The following is a 17,168-nucleotide window of genomic DNA, read 5'->3' on the forward strand; positions in this document are numbered from 1 at the left end:
AAATGTTCCATCCCATACAACCTCAGCATTTGAGGCAGATGTATTTGTTCTGATGTAGACTCTTTATAGCAATACATCAGCATTCTCATCTCAGCCTTCACTGGATGTAATTACCCCACCAGCCTAGTTCAAAGCAGATTTCCTGGGCTATCACTTCCATTCCTGGTACTGCTGACGCCTTCCAAAAAACTACTACTTTAGAGTACACCTCTTCTCAGTCAATATTATCCTGGTCTGGGATGTATTAATCAGCTACTTTGACAAACCCCTAAAATGAGATCCATTCTGTCCGACGTCTTACCCACCACACCAACAATAGCTTTTCATTGCCTTCGCAATCTCCGCAATATCCTTGTCAGATGCTATGCTCCTTCTGTGTCCATTTCCTACTCCATGGCTCGTACCTCTGTGAGCATAACCGGTGGAAGACTTGCCCTAAGCACTCTCCCACCACAATCCATATCGTCCCTGTTAACTGGCAAAACACATACCGTAAAAGGGAGGGTAACATGTGAAACAACACAGGCAGTGTACCTACAGTTATGTGAACAATGTTCTGCCTTTTACATTGGTATGACTACTACCGATTTATTAGTTAGGGTGAACAGGCATAGGCAGAAGGTGCATACTGACAAGACACAATATCCTGTTGCAGAGCATACTCTACAATGTGACAGTCATGCCTTCTGTGGCTTTTTAACCACATGTGACATTTGGATTCTTCCCCCTGACATCAGTTCCCCAGACATCGGTTTCTCAGAACTCTGCACGCGGGAACTGGCATTATAACATGTCCTTGTTTGTTACCATCGACCTGGCCTTAACTTACATTAATTTCCTCAGTCTTAGTGTTCCTTTCTTCACTCCCTTCTAGTTTTCTACATCTTTTATTTTCTGAATTGTTAATCCTCCTCCCTTTCCCCACCCCTACAGTGGACTTACTTTTTTATTAACTTGTGCAAAATGCTATGTCAGTAATCTGGTTTTCAAATCTCATCTGGTGCAGTTCCACAATCAGTCTTTCCTTCTCATTCCATCCAGTATATCTCCCCTGACCTGGAGTTCTCTGTACCTTTTCCAAACTCTCCCCATTTCCTAAGCCTCACCGGTCCTTTTGCTTCACCACTCTTCCTTCTCATTCAACCCTTCTGCCTGAAGAGGAAGCCACAGCCTCTGAAAGCTTGCAACTTTCTATGCTTTTATATGGTGACTAAATGAACTAGTGTAACTTGTTATGTCATATCTATGCATATGTGGCCATTTCTCTCTGGCAGAGCATATTTGATTAAGTGAATTGTCACATTCATTATAATTTCACTCTTTCAAGAAGTAAAAAACTTTTCTTATGCAATTTGTTTCTTCTGTGTTACACTTATCCGAATTGTATAAATAATTTTTGCTTCCCTGAAAATGGCTAATACCCACCTTTCCGTTTCACAGGAGATCTTTGGTGGAATTTGGAAGGCTGAAAATGAGGTACTGGCAGAAGCAAAGCTGTGAGGATGGGTTGTGAGTTGTGCTTGTGTAGCTGTCAGTAGAGCACTTGCCCATGAAAGGTAAAGGTCCTGAATTCAAGTCTTGGTATAGCACGTGGTTTTGATCAGCCAGGAAGTTTCATCCACCTTCCTCTACTATTTCAGCCAAATTCACAACACGGACCTAATGTTTACATAACTCTAAGTTTTTTTAGCCTACTGTTACTCTATGAGTAGGTAGCTGCTTGAGCCATTCTCAAACCAGGACTGCAGACAAGTGTCTCACTGTGTTAGAAGTGTGAGCAGTACAGTGCAGGAAAAATGCATGAAGTGAAACAACACATTCAAGTAAAATTACAGCAATGCATGTTCCAATATAGTGAGAAAGTATTTTTGGCTGATGGTAAGATACTTGAAAACTGTGTGATGTGAGAGTATCTGAGGAGAAGTCATGTAATGTTCAGCAGCCTGTGGCAACAGAAAAACATAAATGCTGAGTAGAACAGATTGAAAATAGGGAAAACACTACAGCAGAATCTCCTACGGGAATCCTGCCATCTTATTCACTTTGCTGTGAAGAGCTTTGTACAGTCATATCTCTTCCTAATCCATCCACATTAAGGAAGTACTCTGACAGCAGAAGCTAACGTATTGGACAATAGGTTGCAAATGAAAAAGAGAAGCAATTGATCAAACCACAGACTCTATGAAAACATATATTTCACATGTCATTGTGGAGTCATTGGAAGAAGATGGCCCACACAAAATTTTTTTTTATTAACTGTGAACATTAGGAAAAAGTAAAGTTTTTGCACCATTAGTAAACTGATCAAAATCTCTGCATGCCATGCAGCCCGAAGGCATTAAGGATGACAATTTACTACTCTTTGTAATGGATTCTGCACCTTCTATGGTGAGTGCTGCCAATTAACTAAAAGCATTATACAGTAAAATAGTGTGTGTGGCTTGTTTAATTTACACCTTACACAGAGCTACAGAAGAGATTATTAGTAAATTCAATGTTGACAAATTTATTGGTTGTGCCAAATAAGTATTTTTTTAAATCCCTTCATGTGCACAATTTAAGTTGATAGCTGCAGACATTTCCTTATCGCCATCTCATATTTAACAAGACAGGGTCCTGGATTGATACCTGCAACTATTACTGCTGGAACCTCAGTGTTCTGAAAATCATAATTGTTTCATTCAACAGCAGTGAAGCCACTTCAGTCAGATTAGACAAAGAATTAATGTCCATCAGGCAAACTTTCGCACATAAAATCAAATTTTGGATTTATTTCCACAGGCATAACTATCTTGGAGAAATCAGAAGTGCAAATAGAGGAGCAGATAGAACAAGTGAAAAAAACTGAATAAATTATAAGCTTTTTGTAATAAAGTGGGAAGAGAAGTGACAAATAAAATCGAAAAACTTTTAGAAAAAAATGATAAGTACACACAGTCTCCAATTTTAATGATTTTGTTAGGTGAAAAGTTCTCTCTTAATCATTTAGATGTAGATTCAAATGATACTGTCCAATTTAAATACGCTCTTCTTGTGTCAGCTGAAGTAGAAAAAAGTTTTTCTAAGTACAAGGCTTTGTAGGCTGACAACAGGAAATCTTTTTTATTTGAAAATTTTCACAAGGTATTCATTGTATATGCAATTTGGAGCTCATAAACTGAAGTAAAAATGAGGATGTACAAAAAAACACATCACACATTAACTATGTCCTGATAAAGTTAATAAAAAGTAATGGTACAACAACATTAAATTCCACAGTTTATCTTGCTTCTCATATGTATTTCATTCTGAATTACTTAGTTCTTTATCACAAATTGACTTTTTGATTAATTTGCAACAGAAATTTTACCTCATTTTGACATTGTTAGGTCATATTCTTTATGCTGTTGTGGATATTTTTGTAAATTTTTAGTCATAACAGCATACTTTTTGTGCATATTATCGCTATTTTTAGATAAAAAAAAATCCTAGTCCTAGGACTGCACCAAGTAATTGGCCACACAAAGCCAACAAGCATTCAAAATGATCTGATCTAGAAATGAATACTTACTGCAGATAAAAATTTGCTTAATGATTTTGGAGCTGTACTACCTGTCCAGTCTGGTTGTTGTTTAATTACACTGTACATCAACCGTACACTTTCCTCTGTTATTCCCTCCACATCCATTGTCACACTGTAATAAAAAAAATACACAATATCAGTATTAAACAGATTATGAATGGGATGTTAATTCGTTATGCACTCACTGTGAGAGTTACAACACCAATAGTACAGTAAACTCTTGTAGGAGGAAACATCAACAGATCAGTTGACATACATAACACATAAGCTGTACATAACTTTGCTTTATTGATACAACACCTGGACAGAAAACAGAAATACGAATTACTACAAACATGGAATAAGAACTACAACACACGCCTCTTATGTTGTTAAAGAGTTCTATCTTTGGCAGCTGTAGCAGTAGCTGCAAAGTAAGAGCAAACAACAGGAACAACAATGGCAAATTCAGATACTGTTTGAGATACTACAGAAATAGCAGTGACTGCTGAAGAGCACAGCAGATAGGGAAAATGTTCTGCTGGCAGCTTCAATAACACTAACACCTATGCCTGTAGTCTCAGAACCAATGATATCAGTGTTTGATGAACCTGGAACACTAATCTTCAACAGGTTCTGCTGCTTTGGAAGATTAGTAGTATTTCTGATACTCATGTTCATTCTGCTTTATTATTGCCTTCTAGTAGTTACATTTACTGCTGGACTGGGAATTAGAAGCTAGTAGCTAACTGTTAAAAATCTTTTGTTGTTTGTTCTCCATTGATTTCAAGATGCAAACACATGTAGTGGCTGCTTGTATTAAGCAGTATTAAAGCCATATAAAACTTGGTTAGCCGACCTACAGTGTTCTAATGAACAGTGTAATTTTCTGTGATCACTGCGTGACACATTTTATGACAAATCTTTAATTCAGAATGTAGTTGTGCATCTATATCCTGACAGGGAAGTTTAAGCTAGTGCTCTTAGAAAGTCTGATCCTTGTTTAAACAAGGTTCTTCTCCAAGCTGTCATTTGAAGTGCATCAGTGGAACAATGTGCACTAGACACTGACTCATTAGCTGCAAAATATGAATCTGTCACTGACATAAACTGGTGATAAGACAATGTCACAATTTGCAGATTCAGTGGGAACATTACACAAAGGTGCAAGTAAGCCAGCTGGTTGGAAATTCCTCTTCAATGTTGGTTTAGGCAAAACTGCAGCATCATGTGGTTGGAAACTGAGATAACTACCAAACCCTGCACTGAGAGTTTGTGCAGTAAAACCCAGTACAACAGGCCATGGCACAACCCTATGTGTTTTGTTTGAAGCAATTGTGGGCATGTGATCACTATCTGACAAAGCCACCCATGCACATCATTGTATAACATCAGGCTGACGCCATCAGTTAACCCCAAAACTTCACTCAAACTGACGATCCCACTGCTCACTAAAATAATCTTGGATTTTTAAGTGCCTACAGAAGCTTCTGCTGAAATATACTGGTGTACTGGCTCACTGCTTTCAGAGGCAGCTAAACATCATCTGGTAATACAGTACAACGTAATCAGTGTAATACTTTGAAACATAATTTACAGTGGCTTTAAAGCATCTATCAACACTCCATCTGACATAGATGTTTATCCTATTCTGTATGCACAAGAGCTACTGGCAAAGTTATCAGAGGGCCAGATGTATTCGATTCTTACCTGCAATTTTGGCAGTTGGCATCGCATTGGTGACATCACAGTGAGTGAGGTAGTCGGTACAGACCGCTATTCTCTGATTCCCTTTGGTTGATTTTGGTAACCTTCTCAATAGGTCAATTCCAATCTGGTGGAATGGTGCTACTGCAGGCAGAATTCATATTGGATGTATCAGAGACAAACAGCAACATGTGTTTCCTTTGCTGGCATTTTTTCAGTGACTCACATAGTGTCTAATGGATTGGTAGAGTCCTGGACAGTGATACCTGCATTTGGTTTTGTCTAGAATCTTCATGAATCCCAGATCACCTGATGTTGGAGCATCAAGGAAACAATTCATAAGGGAAACAGGTGACAAGCAGTTGAAGTCTCTTGCAATAACATCTACAATAAAGGGAAAAGTTGGAGGACTTTCTTGTATCCACAATAGTTGCATATCAAAGAGTAGGAATTCTAAAAAGTGTGAAGAACACAGGACTATCAGCTTAATATCACAGGCAGCAAAAGTTTGTTTGAGTTCTGAATAGAAAGCTGTACACAACATTGGAAGGAGCATTTTGAGAGTAGCAATATGATTTCAGAAGGGGAAAAAGGACATGATATGTCATTGGACTTATGAGGACTACTGGTGAAAGATATACAGAAAAGAGTAAAGACATATTTGTGGCTTCATAGATCTAGAAAAGGTCTTTGACAGAGTGCAGTGGGATAAGATGATGGACATCCTGAGGAGGAAGGGAGTAAAGTGGAAGAAGAGAAGACAGATTGCAGATCTGACATTGGAAAACAGCAAGATCAGGAGAGGGATTAGATAGAATTGTTGTCTCTCAGCAATCCAATTTTAACATTTGGAGGAAATAGTAAAAAGTTATTTGGATGGGAAACGAAGTATCAGAACAGATGAATGAAAAACAGAATGCATAAGATTCAAAAATGACATGGTGATTCTTGCAGAAAATGAAGAGGCACTGATTCAAATGCTAAATGACCTGAATGGAGCCTGTGTAGCATAAGGTATGAAAATAAACAAAAGGAAAATGAAGCACATGGTTACAGACTTAAAGAAAAAGAAGAGAGATGTATAAATTAGGGCCAGAAACCACAGGAAAGGCAAGACCGTTCAAGTATTTGGGAAGTTGGATTAGGCATTATGAACAGGACATCAAAGTCAGAATGGTGATGTCAAAAGTAGCACTTTAAAAGCAGAAAATATCTTAGCTAGCAGTTTGAATGAAAAATTGAGGAAGCAATTAGTGAAACGTCTGATATGGGGTGTGGCCTTGTTCGGAACAGACACATGTACATTGTGAAAGCAGGATGAGGGGAGAACTGAACCTTGTGAAATATTGATACAGTGCAGAAAGGAGATGATCACCTGGACGGAAAAACTAAGGAGTGAGGAGGTACTGAGAAGAGATGAGAAGATCGGAGGATGTTGATGATACTGAAGAACAGGGAGCTAAACTGGAAAGAGCATAATTTGAGACAAGATTGCCTTCTAGTAACACCAACTGAAGGTTTTATTCTGGGATAGAAAGGGAAGGACAGAAGAAAACACAATATGCTGGATGATGTCGGTAGACCGCAAGGAGGGAAGGCATGAAGAGAAGCATAGACGACTATTAAATATAAGCCTACTGCAAGGCAGATAACCAAATGATGATGATGATTTCTGGAAGGTTCTGAAAATTTCTTATGCTTGTAATTACATATTTTGGAATATTCAATGATTGTGTAAAGAGCAGCAGTCTCCATCCAGGAGGCATTTTTGTTCTGTCTGTATACTGGTATCTGTAACAAACAGTGCTAACTGTCGTACATCACTGATGACCCTGCATTCCGATTTGGACTTGATTGTGCTTACAAAGTGACAATATTTGCAAAATACTTAGTGTAGTTACTTCATCAGTTTCTTAGTCGTATGTGCCCTCAATACCTACCTTACACATCACATCTATCATCATTCCAGAAATGCATAGATCAGATAATCCAGCACCTTGGCTGCACCTATACATAACACTAAAATTTTCTCTATCTCCTTCTCCATTTCAGATGTACTACTCTAGAATATACTACCCAGTACCTTGCAAATTACCCAAAACCAATTTACATTCAAGAGAAGATTATTGCTTTATCCATTATCATTGGCATATTCTAGCTGTTTTCCTTCTGTCCAATAGTGAGCCAGCATATTTCTCATTGCCATCTATTTCTGTTTTTTCCTCTTCCATCTCATCTGTAAACTGTACCCTATTACTTCTTGTTTTTCCTCTGACAATTCATTTTCTGTTACATATGATTCCTTGTGTACTACCATGAAATATTTCTGTTAGGATTGATTACCTACATTCAGCAAGAACATAATGAGGAAATTGTTTAACACAATGTTGACAAGACTGACATACCTGAAATTCCATATAATAATTACTATATCTACTATCATTATTATTACTATTATTATCAATATGTACTATTAATGTACTATACGCATTATAATGTCAATCAGTGAAGATGTCTCGTTATATGTAAGAGAGGATCTAAAGGCTTAAATCTTCACAGGTGAAATAAATGCATAAATAAGTAAATATAAGCTGCAAACTGTCTAGGTGACATTACAGTCACTAGATCTACAATACAGCAACATCTCAACAGTTTAAAAACAATTATTTAAGAGACTTAGACTCAGTGTCTCAAATGAAAATTAAATAAGTGTAATCTTTTCCAACTGAGTGTTCCATGCCCTGCAATATACTGAGTAAAGATTGTCTCAGGCCTATGTCTGCCCAGGTTGAAATTATTGACATTCTCACCGAGTCCAAAATTTTTAAGGAGCTTCAGCAGCTATTGAGCAAGATAAATTACTATGGCAAATTTACAACAAGTACTGCACAGATATCACACCCTTTGTAGTGTAACATATTGCACTACCTCTTTGTCACAGTCAGGCGAAAGATATTTTTGTAAAAAATGTTATTTAAGTAGTTAACATGTAGAGAACTTTCCACTGTTCATGGACTGGTTTGATTAATGTAGAGAGTCAGAGCAAGACATGTGAGCACAAAACATCACCAAGGCATGACAGAGATGAACCGAGGCAAAAAGTTGATACTGCCCCCCCCCCTCCCCCCCAGCATTTGGGATAGGACATTTAAAAAAAATGTCAAAAATATGTTCATTTTGTGGTGCAAATCTTTCTGAAGAGTTTGATATATAAAACATGTTCAAGGGCATGTCAGATATGTTACTTGGTCTCTCTCTCTTTTTTTCTTTGGGGTCATCAGTCTTCCGGCTGGTTTGCTGCGGCCCACCACAAATTCCTCTCCTGTGCGAAACTCTTCACCTCAGAGTAGCACTTGCAACCTATGTCCTCAATTGTTTGCTGGACTTATTATAATGCCTGTCTTCCTCTACAGTCCATGTTTCACTACCATTACTGTGCTCCAAACATACAGCCCTTTTTGCCAGTGCTAGTCTGCTTTTCATGTCCTCCTTACTCTGTCAGTCATTGGTTATTTTGCTGCCTAAGTAGCAGAATTCCATAACTTCATCTATTTCATGACCATCAATCCTGGTGTTAAGTTTCTTGCTGTTCTCATTTCTGCTATTTCTCATCACTTAAATCTTTCTTTGATTTACTCTCAATCCATATTCTGTACTCATTAGACTGTTCACTCCATTCAGCAGATCATGTAATTCTTCTTCATTTTCACTAAGAATAGCAATGTCATCAGTAAATCGTATCACTGGTACCCTTTCACCTTGAATTTTTGATCCCATTCCTGAACCTTTCTCTTATTTCCATCATTGCTTTTTCGATGAACAGATTGAACAGTAGGGGCAAAAGACTACATCCCTGTCTTACACCTTTTTTGATCTGAACACTATGTTGTTGGTCATCCATTTTTATTATTCCCTCTTGGCTCTTGTACACTTTATATATTACACATCTCTCCCTGTAGCTTACCCTTATTTTTCTCAGAATTTCTGAACATCTTTTGAGTGACAAATCCTATGAACATGTGTCGATTTTTCTTTGCTTTCATTATCAACTGCAACATCAGAATTGCCTCTCTGGTGCCTTTAACTGTCCTAAAGCCAAACTGATCGTCATCCAACACACCTCAATTTTCTTTTCCATTCTTCTGCATATTATTCTTGTCAGCAACTTGGATGCATGAACTGTTAAGCTGACTGTGTGATAATTCTTGCACTTGTCAGCTCTTGCAGTCTTCGGAACAGTGTGGATTGGTCTTAAGTGCCAAAGTGCAGTACCATGCCTCTTCACACAGCATTCTTCTATTGCACGTCATTGTATTTCACTTTGTGGCATTCAAATATGTATATTTTGTAATGGAAGCCATCAAATCTATATTCAGCACAGTTGAAATTAAAATATCCTGTGATGCCTCTCCTGCTCCCAGTCAGCCGGTTTGACATCCTAGGCCCCCTTTTTAACAAAAAGAGAGAGAGAACCCTTTTTGTGCAACATAAAATTAAATATAGGAAACATAAAACCAGTAAAGAAGAGATAAGCAAGATGGAACATCTTTCTTCAATACTTAGGTCCCAGCATTTTTTTTCTCTCTAATCTTGCTAGAGCTTTACACAGCATGCTTTCCTTTCTGCGAAAGAGTCTATTACCTCATCAAAGTTCGTGAAACATTTTGCTATATGAAAAATCGAAATGTCATTGTCTAATACTGAAAAAGCTGTTAATACGAATAATATCCAAGACTGGTGTGGTTTCTCGATTTGATTACGGCTGTTTTGTTACTGTCTGCTAGATAAAATGAAACAGGTCTTTCTAATACTGCAGTAGTTGTAATACACACCAAATAAGCAAGACTGTTTTGATACAAATGGTCATTTATATCTTCCTCATTTACATAAGTAACACGACAGAATACAATTCACGGAGTACCAATATCAAATGCCTATTAGGCCTACTACAATCAAAAAGTTTTATGTTAGAAAACAGGTTCACATTTCACTCATACGCCACAGTTTCTCAAGAATGAGATCGATAGGCAGTAGTATGAAATATTTATATAAAATTGGAATTGTCATACACTAATGTATAATTTGTGTGATGTCCCTCTTTCTTCCTTGTTCTAAGAAACAATCTTGTCATAACTAATTCTGTAACTATTCCTGCTATTGTCAAAACTTATTCTCCAGTTAACTTCGCAACCCCCCCCCCCCCCCCCCAAATCACCCGTTTATTTATCCCACATTTATTCTCTGGTCATGTGTTCTTATGTGTTAATACAACGTGTTTCCCACATTATTCCGAGAACAGAACTTAAGCAGCTGTTAACCAGGCACTGTACAACTGGCCCTTAGTAGTGAAGCAATCTATGAAAAAATTATCTTCAAAAATTTTATTTTCTTGGATACACCAAGAAGATTAATGTGTAATCTTTCTTACCTGTTATTCCTGTTAGTCATTTACTCCCATTCTGGTAGTCTGAACCTATGGATTTCGCAAGTAATTATAAGGATGCTGATCATTTGCGCACCCAATCAACTACATAAACAAACAGCGATTGGCATTCACCTGTTCAGGTTTATTCGACTCAGCTCATATAGCCCTGTCCCGTTTTGTCTGCGGGAAAGTTTTTTTATTTCTAGACACGATGGGGACTCTCCTGGCAGAGACATCACGTAGGCCTACACTATGCGCACATTCAAAAATCAAGTTATGACTTGCTCAGAAATAAACTTAGAATGTGTTCAAAAATGTTCAGAAACCAACAGGGATGCATTTCAAAATCATATGAATAATTGATAGACTGGATGAAGGCACTTAGTGAAACAAGGTTTTTTTCTTCACGAATATGAATTTGGTGTTACCTGAAATTGCCGCCCGAGGCAGATACCCCAGTTTGCCCCACCCCCCCACCCTCCCCCACCCCGAACGGGCCTGTCAGAAATAGTTGAAAGAAGCTAAAGAGAAATGTTATTCTCTTCTGTTCTGTTCTGGGATTTGGATCAGAGATGTTGTTCTAATAAATATGAGATCTGTTCACCAAATGATGTTATATAAGCGCAATGCATAGCAGGTCCACAGCTTCAAGAAACTACAAAAAGGCAGCCATAATAAAGATTCAAGGTAAGAGTTACCATGAAGAGCATTAGGTTGACAGATCATTACTGAAACTGTTGATTCAGTGACAACCCATAGCTTGAGACTTAACACTTCACCCTCAACCAGTTTTTAAAAAAATATTGAGAGTTCCCACATTTTCCTATACAGAAATCTTTCCGGCATCAGTGGTGCCGAGTGAAAACGTGTACCAGACCAGGATTTGAACCCAGGAGTTCCTGCTTACTAGGTAGGTGCAGTAACAGTTGCATCATCTGGGACACAGCATTATCGCAACTGCACGGGCTATCTTGGTATGTCTTACGGCCGATTCACATTCTCACTGAGCGCCACCTATCCACAGTTGGTGAGAGTGTGAACTGGCCGTGAGGTATACTGAGGTAGTCCATTCAGTTGTGATAACACTGTGTCCTGGATGGCACAGTGGTTACCGAACCTGCCTAGTAAGCAGGAGATCCTGGGTTTCAATCCCAGTCAAGTATACATTTTCGCTATTTGCCGCTGGTGCCGCTTAATGTGCCACTGCAGTTGATAGCAGTCACCCGTTTCAGTTTACATTTGGAGTTTCACAGCTGTGGGAACAGACACCGCACACTCAAATAGGAAATATTTCCACTTGGTCATGGACAAGAAGTTACTCTTTCATCACCCGAGTGTGCCACACATATAAGGTGGCGTAACTATCACTGCTTTGGGCACTGTTTTTGAGAAACTACAGCTCAACACACTAACATCAATGCCCTGTTGCATCTATAGACAAATGTTGATCACAAGTTCAAAACACAAGAGACACTTTGTTTCCAGTTTGATGTAAATATTATGGACATATTCAACATTTACCCCATGCTGACACTTCACAAAGTACCACATTTTGCATGCTTTGGTTGACTGCAGCACCTGTTCAGTGTTACAAAACTGGTATGCAGGACCTATTTCTTGATGTACCACTGTCTGAACACCAGTGAGGGAGAACTTCCACTAGCCAGAAAAAAGCCACAGTTCTGGGTTGTGATCCTGACTTCACTCCAGCCTCACATCCACAAGTTACTACATGGGAGATACTGGGTGGTGTTGTAGATGAAAGGGTTGGTGAGGCTGCCAAACAAGTGCGAGAAACCACTCAACTTTCTAGGTCCATTCAAGGAAGCTGCAAAGTTAATGTTTGTGAAAATTCTCTCTACTTTCCCATATGTTGCCCAGATGTTATCAGTGATATCAGCAGTTAAATTCCAGGTGCTAACAATGATCTTCAGCATTGAAGGAGTACCACACACGCCATTGTATCCAACACTGGCCCACAGCTCACCTTTGAGTGAGTTTTATTTCTTTTGCCAAAAGAACATTACAACCCTTTTGACCATCAATCCTCCTCACCCTGTATTAAACTCAGAAAAGGAGCAGTTGATAAAAAAGTCCAAGATCCACACATATAAAGTGAAGAGACAGTGACCTCTGAGAGGGATTCTAACAGGTTTCCTTGTTTCATACAGATCTACCACTCCACACATCCATAGCCAAGCTAAGATGGTGCATGAGCAATGACATGACAGTTTTACACAGATAATTAACACATTTGCTTTATACAAGGCATTTTAAGAAACATATTCTTTTCTTCATATGGATAATTATTTGTGAATTTATTTTAATTCTTGCAGCAACAAGACCAAAAGGGGTATGGGGGTGGGAGGGCAAACACATCACCACATTAGGATGTCTATCAGCATGACACTAATAGGTAGGTCAATATCTCGAACCACATATTCTGTAGGAACTAAAATTAACTTTAAGCCGATGGCTGAAAATGCTATACAGAACAAATTTTATAACTGGAAGTAGCCTGAGCCCTAATCGGCACAAATGAACAAAGTCAGAATCATCATATAGCAATGCAATCAAACGTTATGGAGCACACAGAATTCCAAATTTATTCCAGGTTCAAATAAATGAGGTAACATGTATTCAATACTTGGTGTAGAGAAGGCTTCAATGACGAGACAATAACTGCTGATTTGTTAGCTGAGTCAGGATTTATTTCCTGTATAGGACTAACAAGCCTCCCTCCCTGTGTCATGTTTACGGTGGCATCTGGGCTAATGACCACCAAAATTAAAATAACATTAGGAATGAAACTTCCTGGCAGATTAAAACTGTGTGCCGGACCGACACTCGAGCTCGGGACCTTTGCCTTTCATGGGCAAGTGCTCTACCAACTGAGCTACCCAAACACGACTCACGCCCCGTCCTCACAGCTTTACTTCTGCCAGTACCTCATTCTGGAAACATTAGGAAAATACTCAAGCAAAGTCGAGAGCCTTTTATTCAGTGCTACCACAAAAAAATCCATAAAACTATGGATTACACAGCTCTCGTGAACAGTACTAAATCAGTATCATCATTCTGGACTAAGAGGAATACCACACAGGCAAATAATACCTAAGGATGGGCTGCAGTTGTATACCTTCACATTTTTTAAATTTTTTGTGATTGTTGTATTACACAGTACTTTGAAACCTTACAGGATGAAAGATTAAAAAAGGTTCATACAACTGTCATCTCCAGCTGATATGCTTACTCGTCCATTTCTAAGTCCTCTGCAGATTCATGTGTAGGAAGAGCTGAAAGAAGAGACCTGAGTTGGCCGCCTGCATGCTGTTCCAATGCAGCCTGTGGTGAACGAAGTGGTGCTGTCAGACACATTTGGTACAAGTCTCCATTTGGTAGTCTTGCTTTTTCGTGTTGGAGCAATAGTGCCGTTGTCTGTGGACATTTATAATAATGTGTTCACAGATGGATTCCTGATAGAATAAAATAATTTATGATAATATGAAATATTATGGTAATATTATGAAAAGGCTAGACTGCTACTCACTATATAGAGGAGATGTTGAGCTGCAGTCAGGTACAGCAAAAAGACTGCTAAACATCTGAGCTTTCAACCAAAAGGCCTTCTTCTAATGAAGACAACATACAGAAGTCTTTTTCGCTGGAATTTCACATGTGTAGCTGTCCTTTTGTTGTGCATGTCTCCGACTCAACATTCCCTCTATATGGTAAGAAGAAACCCATTCTTTTCCTAATACTACCGTTATTCCATCCTGGATTTTCCAGTTGTACAATTTATGGTATTATGACACAAGAAAGATATAAAGACATAGTAAGCAATGTTCTATTACAAAACTAGTACAACACTTGGAGATTTAAATAAAATCAAAGCCCCTCATGGTAAATGAGACACTACTTTGCTTCTGTGAGTCGCATGCCCCTGGAGTGCAAAGGCAGTATCATTCTGCCAGGTGGATATTTAGGCTGCCATCCGACCACTCTGCAGTCAGTTCACACTCCGTGTTTAAGCCAGCTGCGTCTAGCAGCTCATCAATTGGAGTTCAGATCACTGAGCCAATGAGGAGTATCTCACAGCAGTATCCATGGACTTAAAATGTCCTCGAGCCACAGCCTCACTGGATCTCATCTCAATTGTCCTTGAGCTCCCATCTAACTTGACCTTGTCCCATACTCAGGCTTACCGTCTCACTGGACTTCCCCTTCACTACCTCGAGCTCGCTGCCTCATTGCACTATCTTCAATTCATCCTTAAGCAGCCTATCACTCTCTGGCACCCATGGTCTCGCGGGCTTCACTTGTGTAAGAACACTGCAGTGCGATATTAGTGATTGTTTTCCAGCTTGAACCAAGTAATAAGGACAGTCTATCCAAGAAAACTAGACTTAATAAAAGTACAATTGTTTCTTGTTACCTGGGCACATCAACAATAGTATGTTTGTTCCCTTTGTTCATGACCACTGCACACTGTAGCATCATCATCACCATCATCATAGTCTTCGTCACTGTCTGCTCCTCCTCCTCCTCAATTTCAAGAGCGGTAGTCTTACAATTTTGCCTTTCTGAATCAAGTTTCTCATTTTCTTCTACACTATCTCATCTTTTACAGTGTCCATCTACTCCTGTCGTATGTTTCTCCTTTTACTTCGTCCTATATTATTCCTTGTATCAAGGTGGTGTAATAGTTGGAGTGTTGAACAAATGGCTGACTGTACTGTTCCTTCTCACAATAATATTTTTAAGTGGGGATGCCAGCACCATATACTAAAATCCTTCAGCAATTTCTTCTGTACCATCTTTAATGTCCAGGTTTCCATGTTTCGTATGAAGGTTTTAGGATACTCCTTGTGGTAGCCATGGAGATCTTTTCAGATGTCAACATTTCTCTTCTTGACAATTGATTGTTTCACATATGTTATTTTCCTGTTTTGTTGTCTTTGGTCCATCTGCTGCCAGGTATGATTGAACTTCGAAGTGGTCTGAAAGTAGAACTTGTGTTCATTTTTTTCCCAATTGTGATACATATTTGGTTTTTGGTTCACAATCATACTTGCTAAACAATTCAAATACACATACACATGCACAGCACGTATTGTGTCCAGACATTTTCACCTGAAGTTCTAGTCTCAAGATCTCTTTAAGAGACTTACAGCTGCATTTGAACTCAATCACTCCCTAACTTCTGAACGCAAAGGAGAAGATTCATTATTAACCTTTACCAACTTCTCATTGATTTTTGTTAGTGATAAACTAATCAAAATAAAGAATTTTATGACAGCAAAGACTTCAGTTTAGTCATTTGGAAGATAGTCACATAAAGCATTTTCTGAAATTCTGCTGGACAGAACTGAAAACAACTCTCAACCTACAACTAAACAAATATCAACAGGGCTTTATTAAACACAGACCTTGAGATGTAGCATGTTGGAGTCTCCTCCATCTGCACATTTTCTGCTCTCAAGAACAACTAATTTTTTTTTCTTCACTTCCTCATTTTATATCTAATGCAGGTGCACACATAAGACAAGTTGTGTTCCGGAAAGTAATGTGTCACATTTTTTTGTGATGCAACTGTATGTCACACAGTGGTTGGACCAGTAGGTGACAAAGGGGAAGACCCTTCACTTTCCATTGGTAGGTCACTCAATTGACTATGTGGTCTTGGAAGGTTAATACAGCTTCTTTCATGAACCTCTACATAGTGGAAATGGATAGGTTAAAGTTAGATATTGTGGGAATTAGTGAAGTTCGGTGGCGGGAGGAACAAGACTTCTGGTCAGGTGACTACAGGGTTATAAACACAAAGTCAAATAGGGGTAATGCAGGAGTAGGTTTAATAATGAATAGGAAAATAGGAACGCGGGTAAGCTACTACAAACAGCTTAGTGAACGCATTATTGTGGCCAAGATAGTTACGAAGCCCACACCTACTACAGTAGTACAAGTTTATATATGTCAACTAGCTCTGCAGATGACGAAGAAATTGAAGAAATGTATGATGAAATAGAAGAAATTATTCAGATAGTGAAGGGAGATGAAAATTTAATGGTCATGGGTGACTGGAATTCGAGTGTAGGAAAAGGGAGAGAAGGAAACGTAGTAGGTGAATATGGATTGGGGCTAAGAAATGAAAGAGGAAGCCGCCTGGTAGAATTTTGCACAGAGCACAACTTAATCATAGCTAACACTTGGTTTAAGAATCATGATAGAAGGTTGTATACATGGAAGAACCCTGGAGATACTAAAAGGTATCAGATAGATTATATAATGGTAAGACAGAGATTTAGGAACCAGGTTTTAAATTGTAAGACATTTCCAGGGGCAGATGTGGACTCTGACCACAATCTATTGGTTATGACCTGTAGATTAAAACTGAAGAAACTGCAAAAAGGTGGGAATTTAAGGAGATGGGACCTGGATAAACTGAAAGAACCAGAAGTTGTACAGAGTTTCAGGGAGAGCATAAGGGAACAA

At 38.7% G+C, this 17,168-nt stretch overlaps 1 protein-coding gene across 1 annotated transcript in view; it reads right to left on the reverse strand.

The window, feature by feature from the left end:
* Positions 1–17,168, reverse strand: part of LOC126235965 (Fanconi anemia group A protein-like) — a 236,043-nt gene that overhangs the window by 140,118 nt on the left and 78,757 nt on the right. The window contains exons 10-11 of the mRNA XM_049944936.1: positions 13,927–14,111; positions 3,551–3,674 (exon numbers count right to left, since the gene is read on the reverse strand). Coding sequence (XP_049800893.1) covers positions 3,551–3,674; positions 13,927–14,111 — 309 coding nt within the window. The remainder of the gene's footprint in view (positions 1–3,550; positions 3,675–13,926; positions 14,112–17,168) is intronic.

The sequence above is a fragment of the Schistocerca nitens genome, chromosome 2 (genome assembly GCF_023898315.1).
Source record: "Schistocerca nitens isolate TAMUIC-IGC-003100 chromosome 2, iqSchNite1.1, whole genome shotgun sequence".
In the NCBI taxonomy this organism is placed as follows: Eukaryota; Metazoa; Arthropoda; class Insecta; order Orthoptera; family Acrididae; genus Schistocerca; species Schistocerca nitens.